Source organism: Mus caroli, chromosome 17 (genome assembly GCF_900094665.2).
Source record: "Mus caroli chromosome 17, CAROLI_EIJ_v1.1, whole genome shotgun sequence".
Classification (NCBI taxonomy): domain Eukaryota; kingdom Metazoa; phylum Chordata; class Mammalia; order Rodentia; family Muridae; genus Mus; species Mus caroli.
The window spans coordinates 24,205,014-24,219,643 of record NC_034586.1 but is presented as its reverse complement, the minus strand read 5'-3'; the positions used below and the strand labels follow the sequence as shown (position 1 = coordinate 24,219,643).

The 14,630-nt window shown below is 53.4% G+C and overlaps 1 protein-coding gene across 1 annotated transcript; it reads left to right on the top strand.

Annotated features, from left to right (window-relative positions):
- The first annotated feature begins 1,336 nt into the window (after positions 1-1,336).
- Positions 1,337-14,545, top strand: Tulp1 (TUB like protein 1). The gene is made up of 15 exons (XM_021149648.1): positions 1,337-1,477; positions 1,591-1,642; positions 1,983-2,064; positions 2,164-2,316; positions 2,680-2,835; positions 3,549-3,644; positions 3,719-3,838; positions 4,040-4,161; positions 7,088-7,093; positions 7,179-7,349; positions 7,495-7,607; positions 9,679-9,790; positions 9,865-9,963; positions 12,226-12,397; positions 14,055-14,545. The coding sequence occupies exons 1-15, from the start codon at positions 1,431-1,433 to the stop codon at positions 14,186-14,188; spliced, it is 1,635 nt and encodes a 544-aa protein (XP_021005307.1). The 5' UTR covers positions 1,337-1,430; the 3' UTR covers positions 14,189-14,545.
- Positions 14,546-14,630: the final 85 nt, after the last annotated feature.

Genomic DNA, 14,630 nt, shown 5'->3' with positions numbered 1-14,630 from the left:
GTCTGCTGTCTGTGGCTTCTCCTCTGTCACCTCATTTCGTATGCTTCCACAGGGCTATTACACCTATCTTATATGTAGGGTGATGGGGCAGCAGTTCTTCAGTGACACACTCAAGGCTGCCTCCCAGTAACCCACACCTTCCAGCACACCAGGCTGTTGGTGACCCCTGTGTCTTGCTGACTCTCTTCCTGATCTGGAAGCTTTGGGGACCCCTTAACCCAACCGCTCAATATATGTCTCTCAAGCCAGCAAGGCAAGCCTGCTATCCCACACTAAGGAGGCAGAGGCAGGCAGATCCCTGGGAATTAACTCAAGGCTAGCCTGGTCGTCTATATAGCAAGTTCTAGATGAGCCAGGGCTGCATAGTGAAACCTTGTCTTTAAAAATAAAAGGAAAAAAACAAAAAACAAAAAACAAAAAACAAAAAACAAAAAACAAAAAAAAAAAAACCAATTCAGCAGGGCGTGGTGGGGCACGCCTTTAATCCCAGCACTCNGGAGGCAGAGGCAGGCGGATTTCTGAGTTCGAGGCCAGCCTGGTCTACAAAGTGAGTNCCAGGACAGCCAGGGCTACACAGAGAAACCCTGTCTCGAAAAACCAAAAATAAATAAATAAATAAATAAATAAATAAATAAATAAGATAAAATAAAATAAAAAAAATAAAAGGAGCCGGGCAGTGGTGGCACACACCTTTAATCCCAGCACTCGGGAGGCAGAGGCAGGCAGATTTCTGAGTTCGAGGCCAGCCTGGTCTATAGAGTGAGTTCCAGGACAGCCAGAACTAAACAGAGAAACCCTGTCTCAAAAATAAATAAATAAATAAAGCTGTGGAAAATGGCTTAGGCAGGGCACACGCTGCCACACACTGCCACACGCTGGAAGGAGTTGTCCTCGGGTCCTCTTTACACAGGAAGCAGGCCATGTGTCCCACCCACACATGCAATAAATAAATGTAAACATTTTAAATGAGCATATCTCAGGCTGAGTTTGGTGTCGCATGCTGGCAATCCTCACACTCAGGAGACTGGAGAGTCTTCGGTTCCAGGCCAGCCCACACAGGAAGGCCCTGGCTACAGAGTGAGACCGGCTGGGAAAAGGGGGAGGCAAAGACAGTCTGAAGGGCCAGTCTGGCCTTTTACTCTCCAGCACCGGCACCACTGACATCTTAGGTAGGAAAGTGAGGTGGGTGGAACATCCTTTTCTTCCCGGCTGCTGTATTGAGGAGAACTGGGATCCAGAGCTTCCCTTCAATGGTTGAGCCCATGGGGCTAGAACATCTTGTCCTCAGAGGTGAGTCCTGGTGGCCTCTTGGCCCCGGAAGGTGGGGAGAAGCTGAGCCGAGATTAGCTAGGAAGGAAGGGAGGCTGGGGAGTCACCAGAGAGAGAGAGAGAGAGAGAGGGGTGGTGGCTGTGACAGGCACACAGACGCCATGCCACTGCAGGAGGAGACCCTTCGGGAAGTGTGGGCCTCAGACAGGTGGGAGAACCACATCGCCCCACCTGAACTCCAAACTCTAGTTTCTGGGCCGCAGTAGGGAGGGGGAGAGTAGACCGCAAGAGAGGAACAGCCTGGTCCCTTTGTACCCTCAGCGGCCACGAAGAGGACTGCCTGAGCCCCGAGCCCCCGCTGCGCCCCAAACAGGTGTGTCACCCGGTTTGGGGATTGGAAAAGAGCTGCGAAGATATTCTGGTGTGCACAGGAAGCAGGGCTGCCCGGGAGAGGTCCTCTCGCCAGAACCCTGCAGCTCTTAGCTTGAAGAGTTTAGAAGAAGAAATGGGGGGTTAGGATGTGGGGTGCTCAGAAGGACTTGGGGGGCTTTGAGTCTTGGAAGTGACCACCATGAGTGGATAAGACATTCACCCAGAGCAGGGGCTGCAACACCCCTTGGGATAATCCGAGGCTATTTCTGGTGGCTCCAAGGGATTAGAGGGGGATGGGAGCCCTAGAGTCCCCTCTTCTCCCCATGACCCCTATTCCGCAGCGACCCGCCCAGGGACAGAAGTTGAGGAAAAAGAAACCCGAGACCCCCGACTCCCTGGAATCCAAACCCCGTAAAGCTGGGGGTAAGTCCTGGGGCGGGGGAGCGCGGGAAGGTCGGGCGCGGGAGGCTGAAGTGGGGACCCGGAGGCCAGGACCCTGATGAGCCCGAGGTCTGGCCCTAGCTGGGCGCAGGAAGCACGAGGAGCCGCCCGCAGACCCCGCAGAGCCGCGCACTGCGCAGACAGTCTACGCCAAGTTCCTGAGGGACCCCGAGGCCAAGAAGCGGGATCCCCGGGAAAACTTCCTAGTTGCCCGCGCCCCAGACCTGGGAGGAGGTGAGTGACTGGGAGGGAGGAAGAGACCTGGCCTGGGGAAGCAGGTATCACCCCAGAGCACCCAGCGGGGGGGGGGGTTGGTTTCCTTGCTCTTCCCCGCCCCCGCTACAATATAGGGAAACTGAGGCAGCCTTGAGCTACAGCCTTAAGTACCCCAGATGAGTCAGAAGCAGCTATACAAGAACAAGTGGGGACGGTGGGAAGTCAGACTGGGACACACAGGTAGACAGATCAGGCGGGAGAGTGACGGGGAGGGAGCCTGAACAGGGTGCCTCCCACCGCAGCCCACTGTAGGAAGGTGCTTGGAGTCCTGCAGGGACTAAACCTCTGGAGCCTGTTTTATTGGAGAATTTCCCTCCACAGAGGAGAATTCGGAAGAGGATTCGGATGATGATGACAATGATGACGATGATGATGAAGAAGAGGAGAAGAAAGAGGGGAAAAAAGAGAAAAGCTCTTTGCCCCCCAAGAAAGCACCCAAGGAGAGAGAGAAGAAAGCCAAGGCTCTGGGCCCAAGGGGTAGGTGCAGGGAGCACCCAGGAGCCCATGAACAGGCAGAGAGTCCTCTGGAGGGGCAGGCGGGATCCCAAGGTTGCCCATCACCTTCGACTTTGTGAAGAGGCTGCTCCCTCCCCTCCCCCCTCCACACACTGGTGGTCTCTAAGAAGATCAGTTCTCAGGGCTGTTGCAAACCACAGAGGTACGCCCAGGAGGAGGACTATGTGTGGTGTTTTTTTTGTTTGTTTGTTTGGTTGGTTTGGTTTGGTTTTGGTTTTTTGTGTGTGGGTTTGCTTCACATAGATTGCGTTATGCTTTTTATAAAGTAGATAAAAGTAAAAAAGAAATCTGTGGCTAAAGACGCTGATGACGCCAGGCCTGGGCGTCTGCCCAGGAAGGTCAGGTCAGAAATGTGGGGGCCGCTGGAACCGGGGCTCTGTGCTAAGGGGCTGAGGAGGGTCCTTGCAGGAGACGCTGCTGAAGGAGGACTCAGAGGCTCCAGCGAAGGCCTAGCGTTGTTCACCCGTTCATTCCGTCCCTGCCTCTTAAGCTGGTTCCTAAGCCAGATCATTTTTCAGACTTAGACAAAAAGTTAACACGAGACCAACAGACCCGTCTGGCTTTGGCACCCTAGGGACCTGAAGCTGGATACGGGGGTTAGAAAGTGGCCCTCAGCTCCAAAAGGTTCCTTCCTTCCCTGACCCCGCCCCCGCCCTCAAATCTCCTGTTCCCAGGGGATGTAGGAAGCCCGGATGCCCCTCGGAAACCGCTCCGAACCAAGAAGAAGGAGGTAGGGGAGGGAACCAAGCTGAGAAAGGCAAAGAAAAAAGGTAAAATGGGACACGGGGCGCGGCAGGGGGCACTGGGTGTGGTGCGTTGGCGACTCCTTGTATCCTGTCTGCAGGGCCTGGGGAGACTGACAAGGACCCCGCGGGGAGCCCAGCAGCCTTGAGGAAGGAGTTTCCAGCAGCCATGTTCCTGGTTGGGGAAGGTGGCGCGGCTGAGAAGGGTGTGAAGAAGAAAGGTGGGGGTGGCTCAGGGGTGCTGAGACTGTGGAAGTTATGTGTGTGCAGCGCCCCATGACGGGTGTGGGTGAGACCTAGACCACAGGGCAGGCTTCCCGATACCCCTGATCGCCAGGCTCTGACAAAAGAGGATTATGGGTATTGGAAAACCTGACCAATTCAGGTGAGGGGGCCTACAGCCTTTCCCCTTCCGTGATCAGGACCTCCTAAAGGCTCAGAGGAAGAGAAGAAGGAGGAAGAGGAAGAAGAGGAAGAGGAGGTTGCATCCGCAGTGATGAAGAACAGCAACCAGAAGGGCAGAGCTAAAGGGAAAGGCAAAAAGGTTGTGACCCAAGGGGCGCAGGGGACTTCGGGGTAATGACTTGGCTCCCCATCTGTGACAGGGCACAAGGCCTAGGAAGATCAGGTTCATGGGAACGGAAGAGACAGGGAACCCACGGGCTTCGGCTGTCCAAGTCTCCTCTCTACAATGCAACCAGCATATAGCCCCCAGTTAGAAAGCAGGTGTAACTAGGGTTTTTTTTTTTTTTTTTTTTTTGGAATGGGGAAGGGGGGCGCAGATAAGGTCTTGCTATGTAGCCCAGGATGCCCTGGAACTCTGGTACTAGGATTACAGGTGTGAGAACTAAGATTCCAGGCTTCCTCGAGGCACAGCTTACACACCTTTGGGAACACACCTTTGAGGGGCTGAAAATTGGCTAGCTGGACCAGTTTTAAAATGCTCCACTCTGCTAGTCTGAGGTCACCCTCAGGGCCCATAGCCTCCCAGCCCTGGTTCCAGGTGCACACAAACCTAGGGCATGGGAAGTGCAGACAGCAGGATCAGGTGTTCAGACAGCAGGATCAGGTGTTCAGAGCTAACCACAGCTACACCCTGAGGTTGAGGCAAACCTGATCTACATGAGACTCTGCCTCAAAAATAAAATAGGGAAAGAAAGAAAGAAAAAAGAAAGAAAGAAAAGAAAAGAGAAAAAAAGGAAAAGGAAAGCAAGCAAGATGCATACCTTTAATTCCAACATTCCAAAGGTGGAGCCAGTGGATCTCTGTGAGTACCAGACAAGCCTGGTCTACAGAGTGAGTTCTAGGATAGCCACAGCTACACAGAGAAACCCTGTCTCAAAACCAGCCAACCAACCAAATAAAATACACACACACACACACACACACACACACACACACACACACACGGCTGGAGATGGCTCAGCAGTTAAGAGCATTGGGTGCACTTACAAAGGAATCACACTTGATTCCCAGTGCCACCCACGTGGCACTTCACCACCTTTGTAACTCCCATTCCAGGGATCCTGATGCCCTCTACTGAACTCTGAAGGCTCCAGCACTCCCAAGATACACAGCCATGCACTGCACATAGGCAGAACCGTCATACAAAGAAAAGAATACATCTTTAAATGAAAAGGTCAATTGATCTCAAGCCATCAAAGGCTCCAGAACCTTCCCCCGAAGTACAGAGTCCATCTTGACTGGATGTCTTTCATGGTCAAAACGTGTTGCTAAGTACTTTGAAGGACCACGTAGACACACCCGCTTGAGTTCACAGTTAATCCGGAGGCCTGGCTGAGACTGTCCAAAGCTCTCCTAGCAAGGAAGCAACATAAGAGCCAGGCCTGGTCTGGTCTGAGCTTTCGAGCTTTCAGGGTTAATAGTGGAGGAGTGTCAGATCTTCAGGGATAGAGTCCCATGAACCCAAATCCCTGAGGCTGGTGGCCACAGTATCTCACCCCAGGTAGAGGCAGCCCTTGGGGGCAGCAGGCTTTTGAAATTCACAGGTGTGAGAAATGTTTGAGTAAGTTCTCCCAGCCCACATTCCACACATAATCTGATGTTTCCCAGGTTTCCTCTGGAACAGGCTGGAGTCCACTCAAGATGGTCATTTGCCCCTTGGCAGTGGGCCCCAGGCTGTGCCTCACCTCACACACAGTAGGACTGCCCTCAGCAAAGAGCTGTCATCCTAGGTAACTCCTCAGCCTCAGGTGCTGAAACCTCAGCCTGATAGGTCTGGCTGTCCCCTGAGGGATCTGAGTCCCAGTGACCCTCCTGTGACAAACAGAGCAGAGGGTGAAAGGGCACCAGGCTCACCCTGCCTCCTCCTGTAACCTGCATTACTAGGGAATTCTCCAAGAGCAAAGTGAGCTGACAGGTTCATGAGTCAGCTGTGTTTTGCAGAGTAACAAAGTCCCCCCCCCCCCAAGGTCTTCAGAGAACTAGATTTCCCCTGCTTCATTTCCGAGGGTCATAAATCTAGGGACAGTGTCACAGAGCCATTGTGGGCTCAGGATGTCTCACACAGCTGTGGTCCCTGGAAAGACTGGCTTGGAACAGAGTTTCTACAGCGGTTAGGTCATTGGTTAGAGACCGCTCTTCCTCTCCAAGTAGACTGCTAACCCCCATGTGTTAAGGGGAATGAAGAAAGTTATTGGGAGAGCTAGGCATGGTGCTACAGACTTCTATTCCAAGTTCTGGGAAGTTAAGGAGGGTTTCAGTGAGGCCAGCCTGGGCTTACAGACTTTGAGGCCCTATAGTGAAACCTTATCTCAAATAAACTAAATAGGGGCTGGAGAGATGGCTCAGCATTGACTACTCCAGCGGAGGACCTGGGTTCAGTTCCTAGCACCCACGTGGTCACTCACATCAACATAAAACTGCAGTTCCAGGGGTTCCTGTACCCTCTTCTGGCCTCCAAGGGCACCAGACACACATGTGGTATACAGACATGTGGACAAAACACTCATATATATTACCCAAAACCCAAAAAACCAAAGATCATCACCAGCACAGCAGGGCAGGTCATGGTAGGTAGAGGTAGTGTCATCCCAGTACTCAGGGGGTAAAGGGAAGAACATCAAGATTGTGAGGCTAGCCAGGCTTGGTGGCGCATGCCTTTAGCCCCAGCACTTGGGAGGCAGAAGCAGGTGGATTTCTGAGTTCGATGCCAGCTTGGTCTACAGAGTGAGTTTTAGGACAGTCGGGGCTACACAGAGAAACCCTGTGAGTTTGAGGCTAGCCTGGGCTACATGAGACTCTAAATGAAAATAAGAACATTATATCCAGTCGATAGACCTTTGGTGGTAGAACCTGGACTCACACTGGGACTGTTTGTACTCGGGCTAAATAGTTATATCACAGAATCCTAGAACCTTCTATCATGGGGCTGGGTTGCTGGGGCTGTAGTGGAACAAGGCGCCTCAGCTCCCAGGCCTGGAATAGACGTAGCTCTTTTCTCCCTCCAGAAAGTGGTAAGTGGTGGCCTGTCTTGCCTGGGGTGCAGAGACGGAACCTATGGAGGGGGTGCCCTGGCTGATGCACCGTCTGCCCACGCAGAAGGAAGAGAGAGCCTCTTCTCCCCCTGTGGAAGTGGGTGAACCCCGGGAGTTTGTGCTACAGCCAGCACCCCAGGGCCGGGCAGTCCGCTGCCGGCTGACACGGGACAAGAAGGGCATGGATCGCGGCATGTACCCGTCCTACTTCCTGCACCTGGACACTGAGAAGAAGGTCCTGAGAAAGAGGGTGGGGCACGTCTAGGGCTGGGGGCGGTGTCTAGAGCTGAGGGTTGTCTAGTGCTTGAGTGTCTGCGGCCTCTCTGGTACCCCAGTTCCATCTGTCTCACTCTGTCACCTCTCTGTCCCCTTCTCTGCAGGTGTTTCTCCTGGCCGGCAGGAAACGCAAGAGGAGTAAGACGGCCAACTATCTCATCTCCAGTGATCCCACCAACCTGTCTCGGGGAGGCGAGAATTTCATCGGGAAGCTGAGGTGCAGCTGCACTCCTGTCCCTCTATGGCTGGCAGAGCGCCCCCACACGGGGTGCTCCAGAGATGTCTCCCGGCCTAGGACATTTCGAACCCTGGCATGCATAGATCTCTTGGGGACCTTGTATAGTCAGTTTTGTGGGATGGGGTTGGGGGTGGCATGCCAACACCTCCCCCAGGGGATAGGGAGTGTGTAGACATGGCCAAGGCTCCCATAGAGAAGCCCCACCCAGGCAGGGCCAGGCCTGTGGCCCTTGTCATTGAGAGCTAACACTTCCCACATAGAATCTTCTCTAGGGAGGTTATACTGCAGGGCATGGTGGTGTGTGCCTATAATCCCAGCTGCTGGGAAGAAGAGAAAGAAGTATCAGGAGTTCAAAGTTAGACTTTGCTGTGTAAGGAACTTGAGTCCAGCCTGGGCTACATTAGAGCCTGTCAGAGAGGGGGAGAGAAAGGGAGGGGAGGGGAGGGGGAGAGGGAGAAGAAGAGGGAGAGGGGGAGGGGAGGGGAAGGGGGGAGAGAGAGAGAGAAAGAGAGAGAGGATGCAGCTCACTTGGTCCCAGCACCACATAAATCAGGCGTCATGGAACATCTGTAAAACCAGCACTTGGGAGGTAGAGGCAGGAGGATAGTTCATGGCCCTTCTTGGCTCTACAGTCAGTTCAAGCTTAACAGGAACTCCTGAGCCCCTGCCTCACACCCTGAATCCCAGCACCAGCAGGCAGAGGCAGGCAGAGCTTGGCAAGTTCAAGGGCAGCCTGTTCTAGTTTGTTTGTTTGTTTGTTTTGTTTTTCGAGACAGGGTTTCTCTGTATAGCCCTGGCTGTCCCGGAACTCACTTTGTAGACCAGGCTGGCCTTGAACTCAGAAATCCGCCTGCCTCTGCCTCCCGAGTGCTGGGATTAAAGGCATGTGCCACCACCCCCCGGTGGGCAGCCTGGTCTATGCTGTGTGACAGACACTGTCTCAGAAACAAGCAAAAGTAATATTCACTAGGTGAATGAACAAGAAAGGGAGGACTCCGTGTCACCAGGATGACTTCCCACATAGCCAGCCGCCAAGCTGCTCCGAGGTCTTATTTTGCTTCTGTATTTAACAAAAGGCATGTAGGGGCCTCCCTGAGCCTCAGATGTAGTTTTAAAAACTTACCAAATATTAGCCAAATATTGTATTTTCTTACGAACCAAACCAGAGGGGGACTGTAGCTGTTCTGATTAACAGGTGGGAAAGCTAAGGGCCAGCAAGATTGCAAAGGGGGTAAGGGGCTTGTCACCAAGCCTGATGACAGGCTTGGTCCCAAGCCTGGGACCCATATGACAAAAGGAGAGAACTGACTCTTCAAAGTTGTCTTCTGACCTCCACTGTGCGCATGAACACACACACACACACACACACACACACACACACACACACACACACACGAGGTACATTCAATAAGTCAACGTAAAGAATAATCAATGCCGAATAAACTCCTGAGACGTTGCTGTTTCCTATGTCCACACAGATGGAGCCGGAATTTGAATGATTTGTTTTAGTCTGGGTGTGGCATGCACACGTACTGCATGCTGATTTCTTGCAACCTTTGTGTGGATCCCAGGGATCGAACCTGGGTCTCCAGGCTTGTGCTACAGACCTTGCCAGCCTTTTTTTTTTTTTTTTTTTTTTTTGAGACAGGGTCTCCTGTAGCCCAGGCTGGTTTAGACCTCACTAGACTCTGGGGGATGACCTTGGATTCCTGATCTTCTGCCTCCACCTGCCAAATGCAGCTGTTTCTGCCACATCTGGCTCTGCTTTTCCTGCTGCTAGGGATTGAATTTAGGACCTGAGGCCTGGAAAGAAGGCTTAGCAGGGTGCCACTGAGCCCCAGGGCCAGACTGTCTCAAAGCAACAATGATAAATAATAATCTTAAAAGCTCTCCTTCCCTTTAAGGGAAGCCTGGGTCAGGGCACATGACGTGTGCTTAGTCCCAAGATACATACTGCCCCTTGCTCTTGGACTGGGAGGCTGTGGGAAGGCTCTTGGGGTGGGAGGTGGGAAGTACTCCCTTGCCTTAGCCCAACTCTTTCCATCCTCAGGTCTAATCTCTTGGGGAACCGCTTCACAGTCTTTGACAACGGGCAGAACCCACAGCGAGGGGGAGGTGGTGACGTGGGAAGCCTGCGCCAGGAGCTGGCCGCTGTGGTCTATGTAAGAAGCCACTGTCCCTGCCATGCCAGTCCCTCCTCAGGTGGGATGCGGCCTGATGTCCCTCTTTGTTTCAGGAAACCAATGTTTTAGGCTTCCGAGGACCCCGCCGTATGACTGTCATCATTCCTGGAATGAACTCGGACAACGAGAGGGTCCCTATCCGGCCCCGAAACGTGAGCCTCTACTATCCTACACCCTGTCCCTCAGAGCCTTGCTTCCTATTCAACCACTCAATAGGGCCAGGGATCCAGCTTGGCCAAGTGACTCTTGAGTCTGCACGTGCCTCAGATTCCTCCAGCCACTCATAGAATGAGCTCGGTTCTCTGGGATTGAATTCATGCCAGGCACAGTGGCACACTTCTGTAACCGCAGAACTTGGGAGGCGGAGGCAGGACTATCAGTAATTATGGGCCATCTCTAGCTATATAGTGAGAGAGTTCCAGGCCAGCCAGAGCTACTTGTAATACTGTCTCCAAGAAATAAATAGAGCTGGAGAGATGACTCAGCCATTAAGCTCTTCCAGAGGGCTTGAGGTTTGTTTGGGGGTCTGGAGGTGTTTCTGAGGCAGAGTCTCACTATATCGACCAGGCTGGCTTTGGGCTCACAGAGATCTGCCTGCCTCTACCTCCAGCACACTGGGGTAAAAAGATGTGTACCACCATGAAGCAATACGATCCCTCTTGTAGCTGGAGTACCTGTGGAGGAGGGTAGACTGCAGACAGGGGTGGTGACAAACAAGCAAAGTCTGGGAGATATTAAGTGCTAGGGACGGGAGGGGGAGCAGAGGGGACTGCAGAAGCAGATGCCCTTCATACAGGTTTCTGGCGCAGGCCTCATCGATGCGAGGTGAGCGATCCTTAGTGCCTGGGTTCTAGGTTCAGGGACATGGCATTCAGAGAGGAGAGCCAGTGTAAGGAGCCTGAGGCAGCGGTACCTGATGGGTTGAGGGGTCAGTGGGGTGACCATCGTGGCTAAAGGTCGTGAGGGCCTAGGTGGAGTAGAAGGTGCCTGGTTAACTGGCTTTTGCTCTGAGAGAAATGAGGAGTCGTAGTAGTGATTTGGGGCCTTTAAAGAGGCAAAGATGGAACTGGGCGGTGGTGGCGCACGCCTTTAAACCCAGCACTAGGGAGGCAGAGGCAGGTGGATTTCTGAGTTCGAGGCCAGCCTGGTCTACAAGGTGAGTTCCAGGACAGCCCCAGGGCTATAGAGAGAAACCCTGTCTTGAAAAATCCAAAAAAAAAAAAAGAGGCAAAGTTGGAGCATGTGCAGTGGGGGTAAGAGGGAAAACTAGCCCTAACCGTCCTGTCCTGGGCTCTGTCATTCTTGTAGGCCGGGTGAGCCTAGGAGTTCAGAGACCGATGACTGGCATGCTCTTTGGTGACTGATATCCCTTTATTCCTTCTGGTGACAAGTAACTGCTGCTCACGCATCCTCCCTGAAGGCTGTCCTGGTGGACAGGCTGTCCCGGGAGGCCAAGCTGGCCAGGAAGCTGAGCCTTACAGGTTCCCTGGGCCCCACAGTTGCTTCTTCTAAGCCCATTTAGTAAGAACCAATATGGAAATGTGCCATAGCAGTGAGGGTGAGAAATGGGCTCATTTGGCAGAGAGCTCGCCCAGTTGGCAGGAGGAGGTGCTGGGTTCCATTCCAGTACCACAAAACCTAGGCTTCATGGTTCATGCCTGTGACCCCAGCACTCAGGAGGTAGAGGCAGGAAGATCAGATGTTTAAGGTTATCCTTAGCTACACAGGGAGTTTGAGGATAGCCTGGGCTATATAGGACCCTGAAAACACACACACACACAAAGGAATGCTTGCAGATATCTCTGTTTGTAAAGTACCCATCGAATAAGTCTAGACCCTGAGTACAGAGGTGCTGGGGAACACCCAAGCAAAAGTTGAGCACAGCTCCTGTAACCCAGCACTGGGCGGATGGGTGGATCCCTAGAGGCACTGATCACACAGGCAGTGGTGGCACATGCCTTTAATCCTAGCACTTGGGAGGCAGAGGCAGGCAGATCTCTCAGTTTGAGGCCAGCCTGGTCTACAGAGTGAGTTCCAGGACAGCCAGGACTACACAGAGAAACCCTGTCTGGAAACAAAACAAAACCAAAGGCATTGATCACCCAACCTTGCCCAATCAATGAGCTGCAGGTTCAGAGGAAGACTAAACCTGGAAGGTTCTAGACCACCAGGGGCACAAAACTCCTGTTGGGTTCCAGCTGCGCCTTTCCACTCTCTCACTTTCTGCCAGAGTGTCTGCCAACAGGGCTTCTTCTCAGCAGGGTTCTCCCTGCATCTGCTGATGCCTTCTGTGGGCAGGTGTGGCAGTCCAGCCTGAACACCAGCCCACAGATCCACACATCCTGGCCCCTGAGCAAGCCCAGCCACCTCTAACCACCCTTTCTTTCTTTGTCCCCTCTCCTGGGGCACTCCAGGCCAGCGATGGGCTGCTAGTGCGCTGGCAGAACAAGACCCTGGAGAGTCTCATTGAGCTCCATAACAAGCCGCCCATCTGGAATGAAGACAGTGGCTCCTACACCCTCAACTTCCAGGGCCGGGTCACCCAGGCCTCCGTCAAGAACTTTCAGATTGTGCACGCTGATGACCGTGAGTATCTGAGGGCCACCCAGACCTTTCCCCACCAACGCCTAACCTCTCCCACACACACCCCGCTCTTTTCATCCATCCCTCCCAGGACCCTTGAGTAGGTGCTGGGATATTTCCAATGGTACCTTGATGAAGGGAGGGATGCTGGAATCTAGAAACCACCCTGAATCCAACCCCATTGGATGGACTAGGTGAAGGGACCCAAGGCCACACAGAGGATAAGAGAGAGTTACTTGTTATCAAGATGACTGGCAAGACAAGGTCTCACTATACTGACTTGGCTGTTCTGAAACACTATGAAGAACAGGCTGGTCTCGAACCCACAGAGATCCCACTCCCTCCCCAGTGCAGTGATTAAAGGCATGACCACCATGCCCTGCTAAAATAGAGGATTGTCTTTTAAGAGCAGGGACTATTGGGCTTCGGGTGGAAGCATACATCCCCTTGTGTGTTTGTGTGTGCACCATCAAGGACAACCTACAGGAGTTAGCTCTCTCTTTCCCTCTGAGCACTGAGAACCACTTTCAGGTCATCAGACTTGGCGGCAAGCACCAAGAGACCGGACGGAGTATGGACCATGCATTTCTAAGTGTCTATTACAGTTTTTTGTTTTGTTTAGTTTTTAGGGTTTATTATTTTTATGTGTATGCCTGTATGAGATATGTGTACTGTGTGTGTCCACAGAGGCCAGAAGGTATCAGATCCCCCTGGAACTGGAGTTTCGGGCAGTTGTATGGGTGCTGGGAACCAAACCAGAGCTCCCCAAATGCTGAGAGATGAGAGATGCTGAGCCATCTCTCCAGCCCCCTGCCTCGGCTCACAGACTGCCTGTGAAGACTTACTGAGGGAAGCAAGTGAATGTCCCTCTCAGAAGCCTGGGCCAAAGGTCCCACCAAGAGTACCACACAAAGGACTCTGGGTTAGAGGGACTGTCCCTCCTGTCTCCTGACCTTGGGACTGATCTCAAAGCCAGTTCCTGTAGGAGCTTGGTCTGCCATCAGACCAGAGCTGGGGTAGAGGGTTGGTTGGTTGGTTTGTTTGATTGATTTAAGGTGGCCAGCTTCGTCCTCAGAGAGTTTCAGGCCAGGACATTTGGGAGGTAGGTAGCAAAAGGATTAGGGGAGTTCAAGGCTAGCCTTGGCTACAAGAAGTCTAGTCTCAGAAGAGATAGAAAAGGGAGGAAGGGGAGGGGGGAGGCTGATTGATTGCAGCTGATAGCCCTGATCAGAACGGGAGAGGCCTGAGTCCCGCGCTAATGCCTAAGGGAGGGAATGCCTGGGGTTGGAGAAGGGTCTGAACTGTGGTCAAAGGTTAGCCTTATGGGCAGGCCAGAGGAATGAGGCCAAAAGACAACTGAAAACTCGGTGAGGGAGGGTTCTGGTTTGGGCAAGTTTGACAGGGTCCCTCCCTGTACTGCTAGATTACAGATTTACTGTAGCCCCAGGTGGTGGATGATAAGGTAGGGCCCCTGCCCTGCGGACTCGGTGTGACAGACCCTGTAGCGGCTGGGCTGGGCTGATTGGATGACCCAGAACGGGGAAGGTGGCCAGAAGCTGCATGGGGGCTATGACTCCACATCAAGGAGCAAGACCTCATTTTGTTGAGGGGTTGCCTGCCGAGATGGGGTCTAAGGTCAACCCACGGTCTGTGTTCACAGCCGACTATATAGTGCTGCAGTTCGGCCGCGTGGCTGAGGACGCCTTCACCCTAGACTACCGGTACCCGCTGTGCGCTCTGCAGGCCTTCGCCATCGCCCTCTCCAGCTTCGACGGGAAACTGGCCTGCGAGTGACCCCACAGCTCCTCAGCACTGGGAAAGCATTCGGTTGGGGGTGGCAGGGTCCCTCCCCCACAGCTCCCATGGAAGGGCTCACCCCTCTCCGTGACTTCCGGGCATTTCCTCCCCCCCCACTCCAGCCTGGCACCGGCCGAGGCAGAGGGGATGGAGATGAACATCTGGTCGCCCAAAAGTATTTGCCTCGCCCCCTCCTCCCCAGTCACTTCCTGTCAGAGAGCCGGAGTCAGAAGTTCGAGACCCCTCCGGGCCCGCGCTGGGGGGTTTGTGTGTGTGTGTGTGGGGGGGGGGACGACGGTGAAGCAGAGCCAGGGACCCACATCCCCAATAAAGTCACGTCCGAGGCTGAACGCATCGGTAGTTTCTGGATTCATGTGTGTAGATTCAGGTGCCTGCGTTGGTCCCGCGCTCCCGCGTCCCCTTCTCCTTGTTCTATGGA